The 17470-nt window shown below is 37.5% G+C and overlaps 1 protein-coding gene across 1 annotated transcript in view; it reads left to right on the plus strand.

The window, feature by feature from the left end:
• The window catches only part of LOC143027588 (E3 ubiquitin-protein ligase RNF14-like), a 44025-nt gene extending 28477 nt beyond the window's left edge, over nt 1-15548 (plus strand). The window contains exon 7 of the mRNA XM_076188923.1: nt 1784-15548. Within this exon, the coding sequence (XP_076045038.1) occupies nt 1784-1963 (180 nt within the window). The 3' untranslated portion in view covers nt 1964-15548. The remainder of the gene's footprint in view (nt 1-1783) is intronic.
• Nucleotides 15549-17470: the final 1922 nt, after the last annotated feature.

The raw sequence follows: 17470 nt of genomic DNA on the forward strand, positions 1-17470 counted from the left end.
ACCCACCCCCACCAATTTTTTTTCCTTAATGGGTGTGAGGTAGGTGCAAGTCTTGCTGATGGCTGCTTTGCTTACAAGGAGGAAGAAGCCTATTGGTTTATAGATAAAAAGTATTCTCTAAGAGATGAATCAATCAACTTGTTGCATGTGGTCTCTCTTGCAGGGTATTTGTGACCCTGAGGTTTCTGTCAGTGGCATCTAAGTTTTCCTATAAATCACCCAGAGGAAGAATGTTGTACAGCTGTCAGTATGGTGTTAATGTTGGACAGAATAAGATTATCTGTTTTGTTTTCTCTGTGGTGTGTGCTTCTGAATCTTGATGTGGATGTGGTGTTTCTTGTTGCATTGCTTCCAACCTGGGCACTGGGCAAAAGACAGGGATGACCCTTTATCCACAAGGAGCTAAGATAAGAGTGAAACAAGGGTGGTGGATGGGAGTGGAAGGGGTGGTAGTGGGAGTGTGCCATTAACTTTGCTTATAAGGGGGAAGAAGGCATTGGTGTGTGTGTGTATGTATATATGTATATATATATATATATATATATATATATATATATATATATATATATATGTACACACACACACACAGTAAAAGCTCTCTTATCCGGCATCACTGGGACCAAAGGCATGCCGGATACTCGAAGATTCTGGATACTTGAAAGGGTTGCTAAAGTAAGTGAAGGGGTACAAAAATATGTCTACAATCACCCCCTTTACTCACTATTAATATTAGTCAGTTAACATATAGTATCACATACATATACCAAGGCTTTTTCCCCCTTACAAGGGAGGTAGCCAAAAAGGAAAAGGCATAAAATTATTCCCACTCGTTCCATCCCTGAATACACTCCACACCCCTCCACCCTCCCTCTCATCTTAGCAGCACCTGGATGATGGGTCATCCCTGCACCTTGTCCACTGCCCTGGGTCAGAAGCATCGCAAGACACATATCACATACTCTAACATAAACAAAACATCACATGATTGTGGCGTCACCACCTCACTCGCCAACATACAGTTCATCACTAGACACTAACCTTCTCTGTACTTTTCTGAAGGGGTTACTAAAATAAGTGAAGGGTTACAAAAACACTATGTCCACAATCAACTCGTTTTATTAACTATTAACAACATTTAACATAACATAAACATTTAACTTAACATAAGAAATGCTAAAAAAAAATATGCCGGATACTTGAAGTTGCCGGATACCTGAATGCCGGATAAGAGGGCTGTTAATGTATGTATGTATATATATATATATATATATATATATATATATATATATATATATATATATATATATATATATATATATATAGATATATAGGTATGTAGGTAGTGTGCTTCTTGGACATGTCGTGTCTGTTGACAGGTCAGTTCTGTGTTGAAACTGCCTCAGTGTTGGGTGGTGACCTCATTAGAGTTAAGCTAGTGTGATGACTTGTGTGTCTTGGGAGTGTTTGGTGTGGGGCATTGTGAGTAGGCTGTAGAATATATGTGAATGATATAGTCATCTTTTGAACGGTGATATACCTCGGATTTTTGTTTTGTGTTCTATCAGCTGCCAGTTTTACTCAACAAGGGGTTTATTGCACACTGAAAAGAGCTTAGCTAATCAGTTAGGTTTCTCTGTTTTGTTGTATAATGTGGTATGATGTCAGGAAAAAGAATATACATTTAGATTTTGCCATCATACTCAAGGGATGGTTAGGAATAGTATGAATTAAAATGAATACTAATAAGGATTTGATACCTCATGAATTGACTTTTACTCCTCAGAAAAAGGATGGCTGCAACAAGATGACTTGCTTTCGATGCAATGCCTACTTCTGCTGGATCTGCATGAATCTTCTGGACAAAACCCGCCCTTACAGCCATTATGACAACCCAAAGTCACCCTGCTTCGAACGTCTTTTCCAAGGAACGGAGTTAGAGGATGATTTTGATTTTTTTGAGTGATATAATTGTGATGCCATGGTACCTGTGCAGTGCACACATGAAGGCAAAGATTGCTCAAGGACAGTATGATCAATGTTAACTTGTACCCAGTCATTTCTTGGCACTCTTCCTATTTTCATGTTTTATTATTATTTTTATTTTTTCTCAATTCTCATTCAAGTACAGGTGATATTTACTGTATTTGATAGTATAAAAGGCCCATGGACATACAAGACTCCTTCCCTACCTTTTTCAGCAGGGAATACTAAAAAAATATTGTATTTGATTTGTATAATTGTGTTGTACTAAGAGGCTCATATTGTACCTACTGAATTGTAATATACAGGAAGGGAGCTACACTTTTGATTTACCATGGTCTTGGATCATGTATTAGACTTCAGATCAACAATTATTACCTTCCCTGATGAGAGCTCCATAGGTCATATGGCCCCATCTATGGATAGTGCACACCTTTTACATGCACACCCTCCTTGCCCAAGGGAGCAGTTGTGGACTTGCAGTGATATGATGCTTTTCAGCCCTGAGGAGAGACCAAGTTAAGGACTGCTGAATTAGCAGGCCAAGTATGCACCAGTATACCAGCTAGCTGAAAGTGGTAGGGAGAGGAGAGCAGTTGCCAGTTGTAAGCTCTTCTTGTTTGAAAAAAATGTAAGACATACAGCAGAAGTTGATAGAGACCTTGAGCCCAATCCAGAGACCATAGTACTGTACCTCCTGATGGAGGTGAGGGGGTTGTTAGGTTTTGAATATGAAAATCTGTGGTATATATCTTGCATATCCACCACATGCAGATACCAGACATTGATCACTTTGTTCCTTTATAAGAGGTTGATGAAAAACATGGTTATTATTTTTTTTTATTCATTAACCATGGAACAAGGAGGATGGGAGGAAACAGAAGGAAGGGTAGTGAGTGGTGGGATTATGAAGCAAAGAAGGTTGTAGAAAAGAAGAAATGAGCATTCACAGATTGGTTACAAAATAGGACAAGAGAATCACATGAGAGGTACAAAGAAAAGAGAAGAGAACTAAAGCATAAGATAAAGGAGGCAAAGAGGAGAGTAGCTGTGAAATGAGGTAAGAGTATGATAGAAAATTTTGAAAGTAATAAAAAGATGTTTTGGAAGGAAATTAAGAGAGGAAGAGGAGACGAATGAAGCAGAGAAGAAAAAGGAAAAGATGCAGGTGAAGAGATGATAATGGAAGAGATGGCAGTAAGAGGAAGATGGGCAGAGTATTTTAGGGAGTTGCTAAATGGGAAGGAAGATAGGGAGGGAAAGGTAGTTGCAGTGGGAAGTGCTAAGAAAATAACAGTGATGAATGAGGAAAATGGAGGAGAAATAAGGAAAGAGTAAGTGAAAGCAGTAATTAAAATGATGAGAGCAGGTAAGGCACCTGGGTTAGATGGGTGTCAATCAAAGTCTAATAAAGGGAGGCACAGTGATTGTGGACTGGCTGGTGAGGTTGTTTAATATTTGTATAAAAGAAAAGGTAGAGTATTGGAGGACTGGATGAGTGCCTGTATAGTTCTGTTTTACAAGGGAAAAGGGGACAAGTGTGAGTAGTAGTTTCAGAGGGATTAGTTTGTTGAGCGTAGTTGGGAAGGCATATGGGAGGGTTTTGATTGAGAGAATTAGGAGAGGAACAGTGTGGGTTTAGGACAGGTAGGGGTTGCGTGAATCATATTTTTGTAGTAAGGCAGATATGTGAGAAAGCTTTAGGGAAAGTTATGTATGTTTTTTAGGCCTTTATGGATTTGGATAAGGCTTATGACAGGGTAGACAGGAAGGCACTGGGAGGTATTGCAGATATACGGGATAGGAGGAAAGCTGTTAAGAGCAGTTACGAGTTTTTACAAGAGTAGTAGATCCTGTGTTAGAATTAGAAATGGAGAGAGTGAGTGGTTTGAGGTAAAGATGAGACTTTGCTAGAGATGTGTTGTTGCCTTGGCTGTTAAATTTATACATGGATGGGGTGGTGCAAGAGGTAAACACAAGGGTAATAGGCTGGGGATTGGAGATGGTTAAAGAAAATGGAGGAGATAAGCCAGTTGTTGTTTGCTGACAACATTGTGCTTGTAGCAGGATCAGAGAAGGGATTAAGGAAGTTAGTGACAGAGTTTGGGAAGGTGTGCAAAAGAAGGAAGTTGAAGATAAATGTGGGTAAAAGTAAGATGATGAGATGTACAAGGGGAGAGGAGGGCAGCAAATTGGAAGTGAGTATTAAGAGAGACTGGAGGAAATAGATAGCTTTAGATACTTGAGTGTGAATGTGGTGGGAAAGGGAGGAGTGGAGGTTGAGGTAGAATGTATATTGAGAGAAGCATGTAAATGCTTTGGGAGATTAAAAAATGTAGTGAGAAGTAGACATTTGGGAATGAATACTAAAAGGAGATTGTATTTACCTAGTTGTATCTTATGGGAAGGGGAGCTATGCTTGTGGTGTCCAGTCTTTGTATCTCTCCATATCTAGTTTGCCCTTAAATTCATATGTTGTTTTTGCACACACTCTTCTTTCACCTATAACCAGTTATACAAAGAAGTGAGTGAATTGAGGAAGGAAAATGCACTATGAATTAGGGAAATTGAAGAAATGAAAAAGGAACTGGCTAAAGTAAAAAAAACTGATAATGAAAAGATGAAAAGTGAAGACACAAATATTAATGAAATTGTTGAGGGAAGTTAATGAAAAGTTATTAATGCAGACAGGCAAAGTTGGTGAAAATATTAAAAAATAAATAAAACATGATGGAAATTAAAAACCAAATGAAAGACAAAGAAAACCAAAAAATACTATTTAAAGAAATAGTCAAAGAACAAATGAATGAAAGCACAAAGGACACGGTGATAGAAGTAATAAAGGAAGAAATAGATGGGTAAGAGACACAATAGACAAAAAAAAAATGTATTGTAAGCTATGGTATCAAAGAGAAACATGGACTAATAAGGTTCCAAAGGGAAAAAGAGGAGAATACAGTAACAGAAATACTAAAAGAAATACAGGAGGAGCCACTAGGACTTGAAAAGGGAATAGAAGGAATCTACAATTAAAATTTGTGAGAGAATCATCAAAGATGGACAAAATATCTGGAGGAGAATAATGTATTGAACCCGAGGCAATTTGGAATTAGACAGGGAAGATCATGTACCACTAATTTGATTTCTTTCTATTCAAGATTGATATATATATTGCAAGAAAGGGATGGCTGGGCAGACTGCCTTCCTGGACCTACAAAAGGCATTTGATAAGGTACCACACAGAAATTTGCTATATAAACTGAAAACAATAGGAGGAATACATGGAAAGCTATGGAATTGGATGGAGGACTACATGGAAGAAAAATGAGAGTAATGCTCTGAGACAAGTATTCAAAATAGGAAGAAATGAGTAGTGGCCTCCCACAAGGGTCAGTACTAGCTCTGATAATGTTTGCTATATATGTAAATGACATGGATGAAGGTATTGAAAGTTTACATGAACTGCTTTGCAGATGATGCAAAGTTATTAATGAGAATAAACTCCGAAATAGACTGTGACTCATTACAGAGTGATCTGAACAAAGTCTCAGAGTAGAGCAAGAGATGGGAGGTAGAATTCAACATCAAGAAATGCAGTATAATTGAATTTGGGAAAAGCAAGAATAGAATATCAGGACATTATAAAATTGACAGAAAAGAGGTAAAGAAAGTAAACTCTGAAAGGGACCTAGGAGTAATCATCACCAAAGACAATTCGCCAGATAAACATTTAGATAAAATAGTTGGAGAAACATACAATTTGTTGAGATCAATAAAGGTGGCCTTTAAATACTTGGATAAGGAAATGATTAAGAAAATATTACAAACTCTGATAAGGCCAAAATTGGAATATGCAGTGCTGATATGGTCACCCAGTACAAAAAAGAATATAAGAAAATTAGAAAGAATACAAAGAGCAACGACAAAGATGGCCCCAACACTTTTAAACCTGACATATGAACAAAGACTGGCTGAACTGGAATTGCTGACCCTGGAACAAAGAAAAGAATGAGGGGACCTACTAACCATCTACAGAATTATGAAAGGAAAAGAATGCCTTAATAGAGAGGACTTAATAAAGTGGGACAGAGGTAAAACAAGAGGACATGCAATGAAACTCAAAAAGGATAACTACAGAAGAGACCTGAAAAAGAACAGTTTCCCAGAGTGATAGATATATGGAACGAATTGGATGAAAAAATAGTGTGTGCAAATACAATACAAGAATTTAAGAACAAACTTGATCTTGTGAGATACAAAAACGGGTCACCATGAGCATAGCTCCCCTTCCTGTATAATACAACTAGGTACATATATCCACCACTCTGTGGGGAAAACTGTTCTTTTTCAGGTCTCTTCTATAATTGTCCTTTTTGAGCTTCTTTCCATGTTCTCTTATGTTTCTCTTATCCCAATTTAGTAAGTCTTCTCTATCAAAGGACTTCCATGCCTTTCATAATTCTATAAATGGTCAACAAGTCACCTCTTTCTCTTCTTTGAATGAGTGAAGAAAGATTAGTAAAAGAAGTGTGGAAGGCGGAGGTGGAAGGAGTGAATATGAGGTGGTGTCCTAGGATGAGATGGATGGATGGGGTGAAAGGGGCTTTACAAAAGAGAGGAATGTCTGTAGAGGAAGGATGGGAGAGGACAGAAGATAGGGATAAATGGAGAAGGGTTGTGTATAAATGATGCTGTGATGCATGAGGGGGAGTGGGTGGGGGATGGGGGGTGAGGAAGTATGTATGAGAAAAAATTTGACGCAGCCCGAAGGGATTTCTCCCCGTCTTCTCCTGTTCTGCATGAGGGGATGGAGAGGGGGGGTCGCCAAATTTATGAAGCGGCCTTGCTGTGGATGTGCTGTGTCTTGTGACACTGTTTCTGACCCAGTGCAGTGGACAGGATGCAGGGATGACCCGTCATCCAGGAGGTGCCAAGATAGGAGGGAAGGAGGGTGGTGGAGGGGAGTGAATATATGGGAAATGAAATGGGTGAGAGTGATTTCTATGCCTTTTTCTTTTTGGCTACCCCCCGTGTAAGGTATATGTATGTATGTATTTACATATCTATAGAATAGTTTTGGCTGATCCTTACATTTTTCTATCATGTCTTTCTCATAGTTACATTTTTCATCCCTGCATATTTTTACATATTCATTCCTTTGATTAATGCATAATTGCCCCTTTCTAGGTTTCCTGTCTTTTCTCCAACTCTTCCAAGCTTTGTCTCTTCTATCTTTCGCTTTGCTGCACCTTCTATTAAACTAGCACTTAATGTACACCTTTTCCTGTTTTTACTTTGGTACATATTTATCCACTCCTGTACAGATCATCAGAATCATCCATTTTCCTTCCACTTGTTTCTTCTTTGTAGAATTTTTCCTAAATTTCTCAAAAATCAGTTTTACTATACATCAGTCTTCCTTTTCTGTGCTACTCATTTCTCTTTATATTTCCTCCTTTAATTCTAACTCAAGTAGTATTGGTCACTTCACAATTGGTGTCTTGTATTCAATTTTGTCTACTATTTCAAGTTCTGACATAAATATTAAATCTAGTTTTGATGGTTCTTCATTATTTCTAAATCTAGTGTTTTCCTTTACCCATTGTGTCATTGTATGTTCTATAGTCATGTCGAATAATACATTTCTCCATTGATCTTCTCCACCTTTCACTATCATCTCTTCCCAACATATTTCTTTGCAATTAAAATCATCCATGAGTACTGCATTACTTCCATCCTTCAGCATCTCATTTATTGAAGATTTTGTATTGTCTAACATTTTGAAGTAATCTTTCTCCAAGACCCCATTTTTAGGGGCACATAAATCACTGCAAATTTTATGTTTTTCATGTCATTGTCTTCAACTCCCTTTTTGTGATCATCCATTTGTTCTCTCCATATGTAACTTTTGTCACATTTAAGTTTTTTAACCAGGAACATAACTCCACCTTGTTTCTCCTCCCTATTTCTAAGCCAGTGATTGTATAATCCATGTTCAACACTGATGTAATGGGAATTATCTCCACAGTTCCCATTTCGTCTAGTTTTGCTTCTGACAGGTAATCGTTAAGTTTGTTTAATCCTGAGATCAATCCATTTATGTTAGTATACGCTAATTTTAATTTTCTGCACCCTCCATCTCATTCCCTGAACTTTTTTTTTTTTTCTTCTTGAGTATACCATTTTTTGTCTCATATCTAACACATTTTTTTTCTTTAGCTTCATTTCTTAATGTCCTAATTCTTTCTCTTTCCTCATCATTCATGTCTCTTTTTATCCATATATTTTTATATTGTTTGCTGCTTGCTAATTTTCCTGTTCTTGCTAAGATTTCTTCCACTGCCATTTGTGACCTTAACTTGATCTTATTGGTTGACTTTTTCCTTCTACATACCATTCTGTGCACTTTCTCTATTTCCATATCTATTTTTTGCTCATTATCCTGTACTGCCTATAGACTTTTTTTTTTTTTTTTGCCACTTCTTTGTCCTCTTTTTCTCTCGGGAATCAATTTTGTTTTTCCTGTAGACCATAAATTACTATACATTTTTTTTGTCAACTGTATCTCTTACTAGGTCTTCCTTTTGTTTAATTACCTTAATAACTGTATCTTTGGCCTTTTCCTGCATCTGTTGATGGACTATTTCTTTGAAAATTACCTTATCTTCTCCTTTGTCTTTTTTTCCAATCATTCCTGAGTTGTTGCAATTCATTTTCTCTTATGCTTTTTCCTGCTTCTATGGTCATTGCTTTAATTCTTTCATCTACCTCTTTCCTTATGGTCTCATTATTTGTGTATGAAGGGGTGATTGTGCCTACAGCACTGTATGAGGCAGAAACATGAAACATAAGAGAAGAAGAGTTTACTTGTGTTTAAGATGAAATACCTGAGAAGTAGGGGTTGCTAGGCTGGATAGAGTGAGAAACGAGGTGAGGAGGAGAACAGGGATGGAAAGGGAGTTTGGAGATCGCGTTGATGAAAGAGTATTGGGATGATTTGGACACATGGCAAGAATGAATGAAGAAAAATTAGTAAAAGAGGTGTGGAAGGCAGAGGTAGGAGTGAATATGAGGGGAACCAAGAATGAGATGGATGGGGTAAAAGGGACACTGGGAAAGAGGGGAATGTCTGTTGAGAAAGGAAGGGAGAAGACGGAAGATAGGGATGGGTGGAGAATGGCTGTGTATGAATGATGATGTGATGCATGGAAGTGAGTGGGTGGGGGTTGGGGGAGTGAGGGAGTATGTGTGAGTGATATTTTGATGCAGCCTGGAGGGATTTCTCTGTCTTCTCTTTTTCTGCATGAGATGATGGAGTGGACAGGTCACCGATTAAATGAAATGTCCTTGCTGTGGATGTGCTGTGTCTTGCTACATTGCTTCTGACCCAGAGCAGTGGGCGAGATGCAGGGATGATGTGTCATCCAGGAAGAGCCAAGAAAAGAGGGAGGGAGGGGTGATGAATGGGAGTATATGGGGATGAAATGAGTAGGAGTGGATTAATGCCTTTGACTGGCTACCTCTCTTGTAAGGGAGAAAAGGCTGTTAGTATATGTAGGTATGTGGACCATTGTAAGATTTTTTTTTTTTTTTTAAAGTTCATTAAGCATTATGAATTTCTTGTTTCTCATAGAACGTGGATGAAATATTGATTTTTTCCAATTCAAACTCTCGTTCATCTTTCTTAAAATGCACAATTTCCATTGTTTGTATCTTGAAAAGGTTAACTACAGTTATAATGCTCAACTTAAGAATTATGTTGTTGCCAGGTCAATCACAAAGTCCTTTGATGACATAATCTTTTCATTTATGAAATGCACTTGTTAGGTTTGGGCCATTATGGTGCCATATTTCATTCAGTTCAGAGCCTTGGTGAATGGGTATATAGTTTTATCATGCCACCACTTGTAAATAAAATCATCTGGTGTTCGAGTTAAAATCAGTGAAATGTGTGATATTGAATGGGGTAAAAGAAATTTTTATTATTCTCTGTGCCTTCCTACTTGACAGAATCATTGCTAATTATTTGATGGGGAACTGTAGATAAAATTAGGGTTTATTAAGACTGCATATTACTGTACCTTGTACATGGCAGGTCTAGTCTTTTGGGTTAGAATGTGTAGGAAAGGTACGAGACTGTAAACACTGCACAAATTCATGTTTGTATTTTTATTTTAATTTAACAGCAAGAATGATTATTTGTTAACTATATGTCATATTTTATTAGGTTAAATCATCGTGAAACGTCTCAATTGTAATTCATCTTGACTTGTGTATGTCAAACATAACCTTTGCATTTTTGTTACTGTAAATTGTGATGTACAAGTTAATTTTTTTATACATAAGAGAAAAATGAAATACCTCCAAAACTTGGGGTAGACCTATACATACATATACATAAAAGCCCTTTTCCATCTTATAAGGGGGTGACTAAATCAAAATATGACCCCACCCATCCAATGCCCATATCCCTTCTTTTATATTAGCTCCTTGCCCTGGTGAAAAGCAGTACAGCAAATGTAAGAATTTATCAAATATTTTTTCCTGGTTGAGCTCATGCAGTGTAATCTTGAAATTTACAAGGTTGACCTGCATACTTACATAATGAAAGGTATAATTTTTAGTGGTATTGTTATACCCTAGTCTTTATCTACTTATATGGCAAATTAGACCTAAACCAGAATTTTGAGTTTTAAATTTTGAAGTTGATTTGTACATCCTAACTTATGGTACAAGCCCAGTAGGCCTATCAGGTACAGTTATATTGAAGCTTTTATTTATGCAATTATTTATTCTGTTTTTTATTTGTTTTTAATTTCTATTATTCTGCTTAATCACAAATATAATTTTTTTTTTTTCATTATCTTCTTTTTGCCCTTTGTTTTCTCTTTCTAATATGTCAAGTAAATTGTAGCAATTAATTTTTTTGTTATACAATCACTCAATCTGTTGTACCAGTTCTCTCATGAAAGAGACTTTTGGTCCCCAGGAAATGGTCTCAGCCACTGGTTCAACCCATGATTCACTCCGTAAAGGGATTTTATGTTGTGTGGAAAAAGTGTGTAGGACAATGCAGTGTATGGTTCTCTGTGTCTTCTCTGCAGTGGTTGCCTCTGAGGCAGTTTGTCTAATGCCAGACCATTTCTGTGAGAGATTTTTTCTTTTCATTCCATTTTTTTTTTTGTTTTTTCTTAGCAAAGGAGTTTCAACCTGAATGTAGGCAGTCAAATGCAATTCTTGCTTGTCATGGGAGTGATGTGTGTGCTTTTATATGCATTGGTATATTAGTAGAATTATTTGTTTACCATGTGCATGTGCCAATGACATTTCTATCCCTTGTAATTGGGATGGCCAAATCAAAGCATGCTTTGATTCTTTGTTGGAGAAATTTACAGAAAGGGGAATACTCTTGCTTCAATCAATTTAGTTGTCTCTTACAACACAAGTAGGAACAGTGATGACATTCCAACCATTACCATCACAATCACCACAATAAGTGTAGAGTCATCAAATACCATAACATTTTGAATGCTGTGTGACTCTGAAAAAGACACAAATGCAATAGATGAGAAAACAAACAAAGAAAATATTGGACACTAAAAATGAATCCACCCCCTACTCAAAAACCAATAGGAGCAACCCTAGGAAAAGTACCTTCACTAAAACAGTAACTTGAAACAAGTTTCATACCCAGAAAACAGGAAAATAAATAAAAGATGTGAAAAAGAAGAAAAATAAATACATACATATACCAAGGCTTTTTCCCCCTTACAAGGGAGGTAGCCAAAAAGGGAAGGCATAAAATCACTCCCACCCATTTCATCCCTGAATACACTCCACACCCCTCCCACCCTCCCTCCCATCTGAGCACCTCCTGGATGACGGGTCATCCCTGCACATTGCCCACTGCCCTGGGTCAGAAGCAGTGTTGTACAGGTATTATCCTCTCTCTCATCTCAGACAAAAACTCCCACACAAAAGGTCCAGATAAGATCTTGAACATTCATCTAAAACACCTTGGCCCATTTATGATAAAGGCCTTGACTGAAACTTTAAATTATTCTTGGTTGTACAACAAAATTTTAACAATTTGTAAAAGAGCCAATGTAATAGTTGTATTAAAATCAAACTGCTAGAAAACTGTGCACCCTACATTCTAATTTAATTACTATTCACCATATCTGAGATAGAAAGACTAATAGCATAAGGGAAACCTAATTAATATACCCACCTCAAACAAATTGATTAATTGAGGGCTATTCCATCAGCACTCTTCTCACTAACAACAGTAATGGAGTTCCCCCAAGGAGGAATACCCTCACTCTCTCATGTTATTCAATAGCAGCTAAGAACACCCCAGATTACTAAGACAAACAGGAATAATGGCTAAGAAATGATAGAATTAGAGGCCTCACCTCAGAAATCATCTCTAATATTACTCTTTCCTGGTAACCATGAATGAGAGAACATATGTCCAATAGTATAATTGAATGGCTAAACCCTTTCATTGGGAAAAAAACCCAGAGTTCTGGACCTCACTTATGAGGTCCAGAATTAGAGGCCTCACCTCAGAAACCATCTCTAATATTACTCTCTCCTGGTAACCATGAATGAGAGAACATATGTTCAATAGTATAATTGAATGGCTAAACCCTTTCATTGGGAAAAAAAACCCAGAGTCTGGACCTCACTTATGATATCGACATGTACTTCAAAGACCTGGCAGTAAATATTAACAAAGAAACAGATATACTAAAATCAGTAGCAAGCATGGGATTTGAACAGGAGTAAGAAACTCTAATCACAGTCTACAAACAGTTCATAGAACCACACTCAACTACCCCTCCACAGAATTCTTCCCAACAATCAGTAATACAAACATAAACACACTACAAACAATACAAAGTAAAACATTGAAGATATGAACAGGGTGCTCCAAAACCACCCCAAACTTCCATAGAACACACATGTAAATGATAGTTATATAGTTTGCAGCAAGAATCTTCAACCCTACTCACCCATCTCATTACATCTCATATGGACAAACAAGTGAATAAAAAAAATAAAAAAATGCAATATGTACACTCAAACACATATCACCTGCACCACACAACACATCCACACAAAAACACAGGAATGATTTACTAAAAAATGACAATGGAAAAACAAGAGGCCATGAAAAGAAACTCAAAAAGGATAACTATAGAAGAGATTGGAAAAAGAATAGCTTCCCACACAGAGTGCTGGATATATAAAATAACTTAGATAAAGAAACAGTGTGTGCAAAGACTTCAAGATTTTAAGAAAAAACTTGATGCTGACGGGTCACTACGAGCATAACTCCCTTCCCATGTAATACAACTAGGTAAATACACACACACACACAGATCACAAAACAAACATGTAAGACCTACCACTGTCATCTTACTATATCATACTTGTCCAAACTTTAACCTCGCAGAAAAGTCCCTCCCAAGAGAAGCAAGAACCACACTAGCACAACTACATTCATGTTACCATCCTGCATTAAGGCAGTATCAACACATCATAGTCATGGTCATTGAAAGAAACTGCCTCGGGTGCAAATATCACATAGAAGACACCAAAGACCTCATTTTGTACTCCTCTGCCCCAGCCATATCCAGATGACAACTTGGTATGTCTTCCTTGAGTGACTTGGGCCAATCCAGTAGTTGTTGCAGGTTACCAGGGAACCATGGATCTCCTGCAAGAGAGATCTGGGGCAAGAGATTGATTGTTATGCCTCTAGTCCCAAAAATATTTAGTACATACAACTGTATAGTCAATAACCCATACAGGTATTACTAATGTTGCTGAAAGAATTCCATTGATGTTGAATGATGGAAATTATCTTTAGTTCAGAGTATTGGATAGCAAAATTTAGAGTACATTTAGTAATGTACACTGATATTTTGTAGTCATTCTAAAACAATTTGTTTTGTTATACAATAAACCCTCTGTATATCAGACCGATTGGAGGAAGGCCAATCCAAATTACCTAATAATCTTGATTTATCTGAAGTTGAAATTACCATGCATGACATGACTTTGCTCCACACCCACAATCACAAAATCATGGCTGTTAACTAATTTTTTTTATTGTGTTGTATTGCATTGTATTTGCTATGGGTAACAGTATTATAGTGCTTTTGTACTTATGAGCACTGGTAAACACGTTGATGGAGGTTCATGGCTTTGGAATTCATCTTTGCAGATGTATATTCACAGCCATTGATAAATTTGTATGCATGGATACCAATGTGGAGCCCACAAGAGAGGTTAAATAGGGCCTCAATGTTTGACATCATAGTGTTTTCAAAATGTTTAACCATACGAATGTGGGAGGGGTGTTCTTTAGGTGAATGAAATTACTTTGGGGCAGCCAGAATAGATATAAGTAGAACAACACAGTCAACAGGTTAAAGTGGATTATCAACTGAGAAAGGAGTCCAATGAGTTGTTAATTTGTTGAAATGCAAAGGATAGAAAATGCTATTTAAGCAAGGAATTGTGAGGATTTGAAAGACTAAGCACAAATATATGATTGTCTTTAAGCTTTACATGTACAGACATAGAACTGATCAAGGTAGTATTAGGACTCAAAAAGTTGGGACAAGCTTGATGCATATTTTTTGTACTTTTTTTTTTTTTGGAGGGGGGGTGATCTCTGTACTTAGGCCAATCAGTTCCATTATATTAGACCATAAGCAATGACTTTTCCCCTTCCAAAGTGCTGCAGGGATATACTGTTGTGAAATAGGACATAACACCTTGTGGGGATATTTTATATTAAACAGAGGATTGTTCATATGAATGTGTTTATTATTAGGAAAGGATTTGTCATGCAGAGCTCTAATAATCTGTAGAAATTGGTGTTGACTATGTTCTACAAAGATTAGTGTGATATTGGACAGTGCTACATAAAAGTAAGTACTGTATTTTATGAAGACCATGAATATTGGTGATATTTAGGAAAGTAATAATAGAAAATCATTCTGTGTTAAGATTTGTTTTTTATGTTTTTAGTAAGACATATACATGTCCCTAGGTATATATAAGTTGTGTGATTTTTTTTTAAATTGGTTCTTGAACTGTTTTTATGAAATCACAGGAGTGTATTTGAAAGATTGCACGGATACAGTATATGTTAAAGACCCCGTGATATTCATTTGCATATATATTGGCTTGAATGGTAAAAGAAAATGTTTATTATATTATGTATCACCACATTACTTTCAGGTTGATTTGTTATCAGCCTGTCGAACAATAAAATTTTTGCATTTGATATATTTATTTTTTGCTTTTGATTGGTGTGACATTACATTTGAAGAAAAATAGTAATTAAGGTTTTATTGAAGTATATACTTTTCAGCATGTGAAAGTGAAAAGCTCACATTCAGGAATATGCAAATCCCCTTGTGATATATCTATACATACATAAATGTGCCTTCTTTGTATGTAATGGTCTTTATAGGATGTCAATATGAAAATATATATTCAAGATTTGCCCAGTGTAAGATTTATGAAAATAAAATCAATAGCCTGAATGTACTTTAACTTTTCCTTTCATTTACATGATGACTGTTGCATTGACAATACGCAGTGGTCATAGATAATGTGTCACCCAAGAAGCCTGTCAACAAGATTATGGGCAAGACTGTTGACAAACATTGAAAATGGCTTTTGGCTACATGGACAGAAACCTGCCCCAGAGTAGAATATTCACCAGTGGTACAGGCCCTGCTCAAAACTATTTATCAAAAGGGTTTTTCCCCTCATAAGGAAGGTAGCCAGCCAAGGCATATACCCACCCCCACACCCATCAAATATCCAGTTGCTTCCCTCTCAGTTCTTTATGGATGAAAGGCCATCCCAGACCCTCGCCCACTGCCTAGGTCAGAAGCAATGCAGAGGGCACAGCACATCCCAGTAGGGCCTGACAGCCTAAACTATATTACTCCACCACTTCACTTACATGGTGACTTTCCTTTCTTGTCCCTTGTACGTGAATACTGTTACCATATCACCTCTTTCTCTTTAATCTTTCAATAGCAGACCCAGTACTTTTAGTTTCTCCTCATATGGCTTGGCTTATCTGCTAGCTTGGGAACTAGTTTGGTTGCTGCCCTTTATATTCTCTCGATCTTGCTTCTATCCTTCACTCTGTATGGGGACTATTAAACCAATCTTGCTCCAAGCACCTTCTCCTTTACACTGGGGACCCAGCACTCCATATAGCATCTCAACAACACTGCCACCAGGTGTCTGTTCACTGAACCACACAAAAGGCCAGAAGCACACACAGGAAAGGCAATATCAGGTCTCGTTTGTGTACTTATCGAGCTCAGTTGACCAATCAGAGCATGGAATTCCTTCTTCTCATTGTCCGACAACTAACTGGACTTAGTGGCCAACCTGTAACACCCCAAACTCAGTGGTGTGAGCAGACTGGCATAACTATGCTGGCCAACCATTATACCTTCAGCCGTATTGCCCACTTCCATACCTATGTACTTGAAGGTAGATGATGCTGTGCTCCCAAAACAGAACTCTCCTTGAAAAACATTAATAACCTTTTGGAACACCCCAGTGTCCATCCAGAGAAAGTCATCCACATATACATATATGATACCATGAAGTTCACCACCATAATACCAAGCAGGGGCGGGGTGTTGCAATGCCCCGGGGTGGCACGTTTTGGTGGGGGGGGGGCGGCATTTTGGGTGAAAAGGAGGTAAAGCAAATTCCCCCTAATGTACTTTTAATGTATGATTTATTCATCATGAGTTGTGTGTATAAACGTTTTGTGGATGAATGTTACATGTGAATCATGCTAGTGACCATCAGATATGGAAGGTGGTGGTGTGTGGGGGTGGCACTTACCCATGTCGGGGCCCTGATACCAAGAAAACAAGGATGGTTCAAGTGGACACACCTCAGCTAACAGAGACAGTAACTGACTCTTGACACACAATTACCACGCTCTTGCTGCGTCACATAGACCGTACACCATCTTTTTCAGTCTCCAAAGCTGACCACTATATTATGGAGGAGGACGCAAGTAAACTTCTTGCTCTATGTAGTTGCCCTGAAGGTAAGCTGACTTCACATCCTGGCTGTGACACTCCCAATCAAATGCAGAAGCCATTGTCAGAGCCAATAAGATAGATCTTTAAGATAAGCTAGGGAGTCCTTCCTAAAACTGGGTGTGTCCACCTCAAAACCCCTTGCTACAAGGCATGCCTTGATAGGACTTCCATCTTTCACTTTTTCTGTGATAACCCACCACAGTTAGATTCCTGTTTTCTGTCCTCCACCTCATATTTTTTTTATTTTTTATTACTAGCTCCTTTGCTTGTATATATTTTTTTCAGTGGAGTAAAACATGAACGTCTCCACTTCATCAGGGAGAGTTTCCAATTCTGCAAATTCCAAAAAATCCATACACTCTATATTCCCATCAGAATCT

The sequence above is a fragment of the Oratosquilla oratoria genome, chromosome 8 (assembly GCF_046742065.1).
Source record: "Oratosquilla oratoria isolate Oo_2021 chromosome 8, ASM4674206v1, whole genome shotgun sequence".
In the NCBI taxonomy this organism is placed as follows: domain Eukaryota; kingdom Metazoa; phylum Arthropoda; class Malacostraca; order Stomatopoda; family Squillidae; genus Oratosquilla; species Oratosquilla oratoria.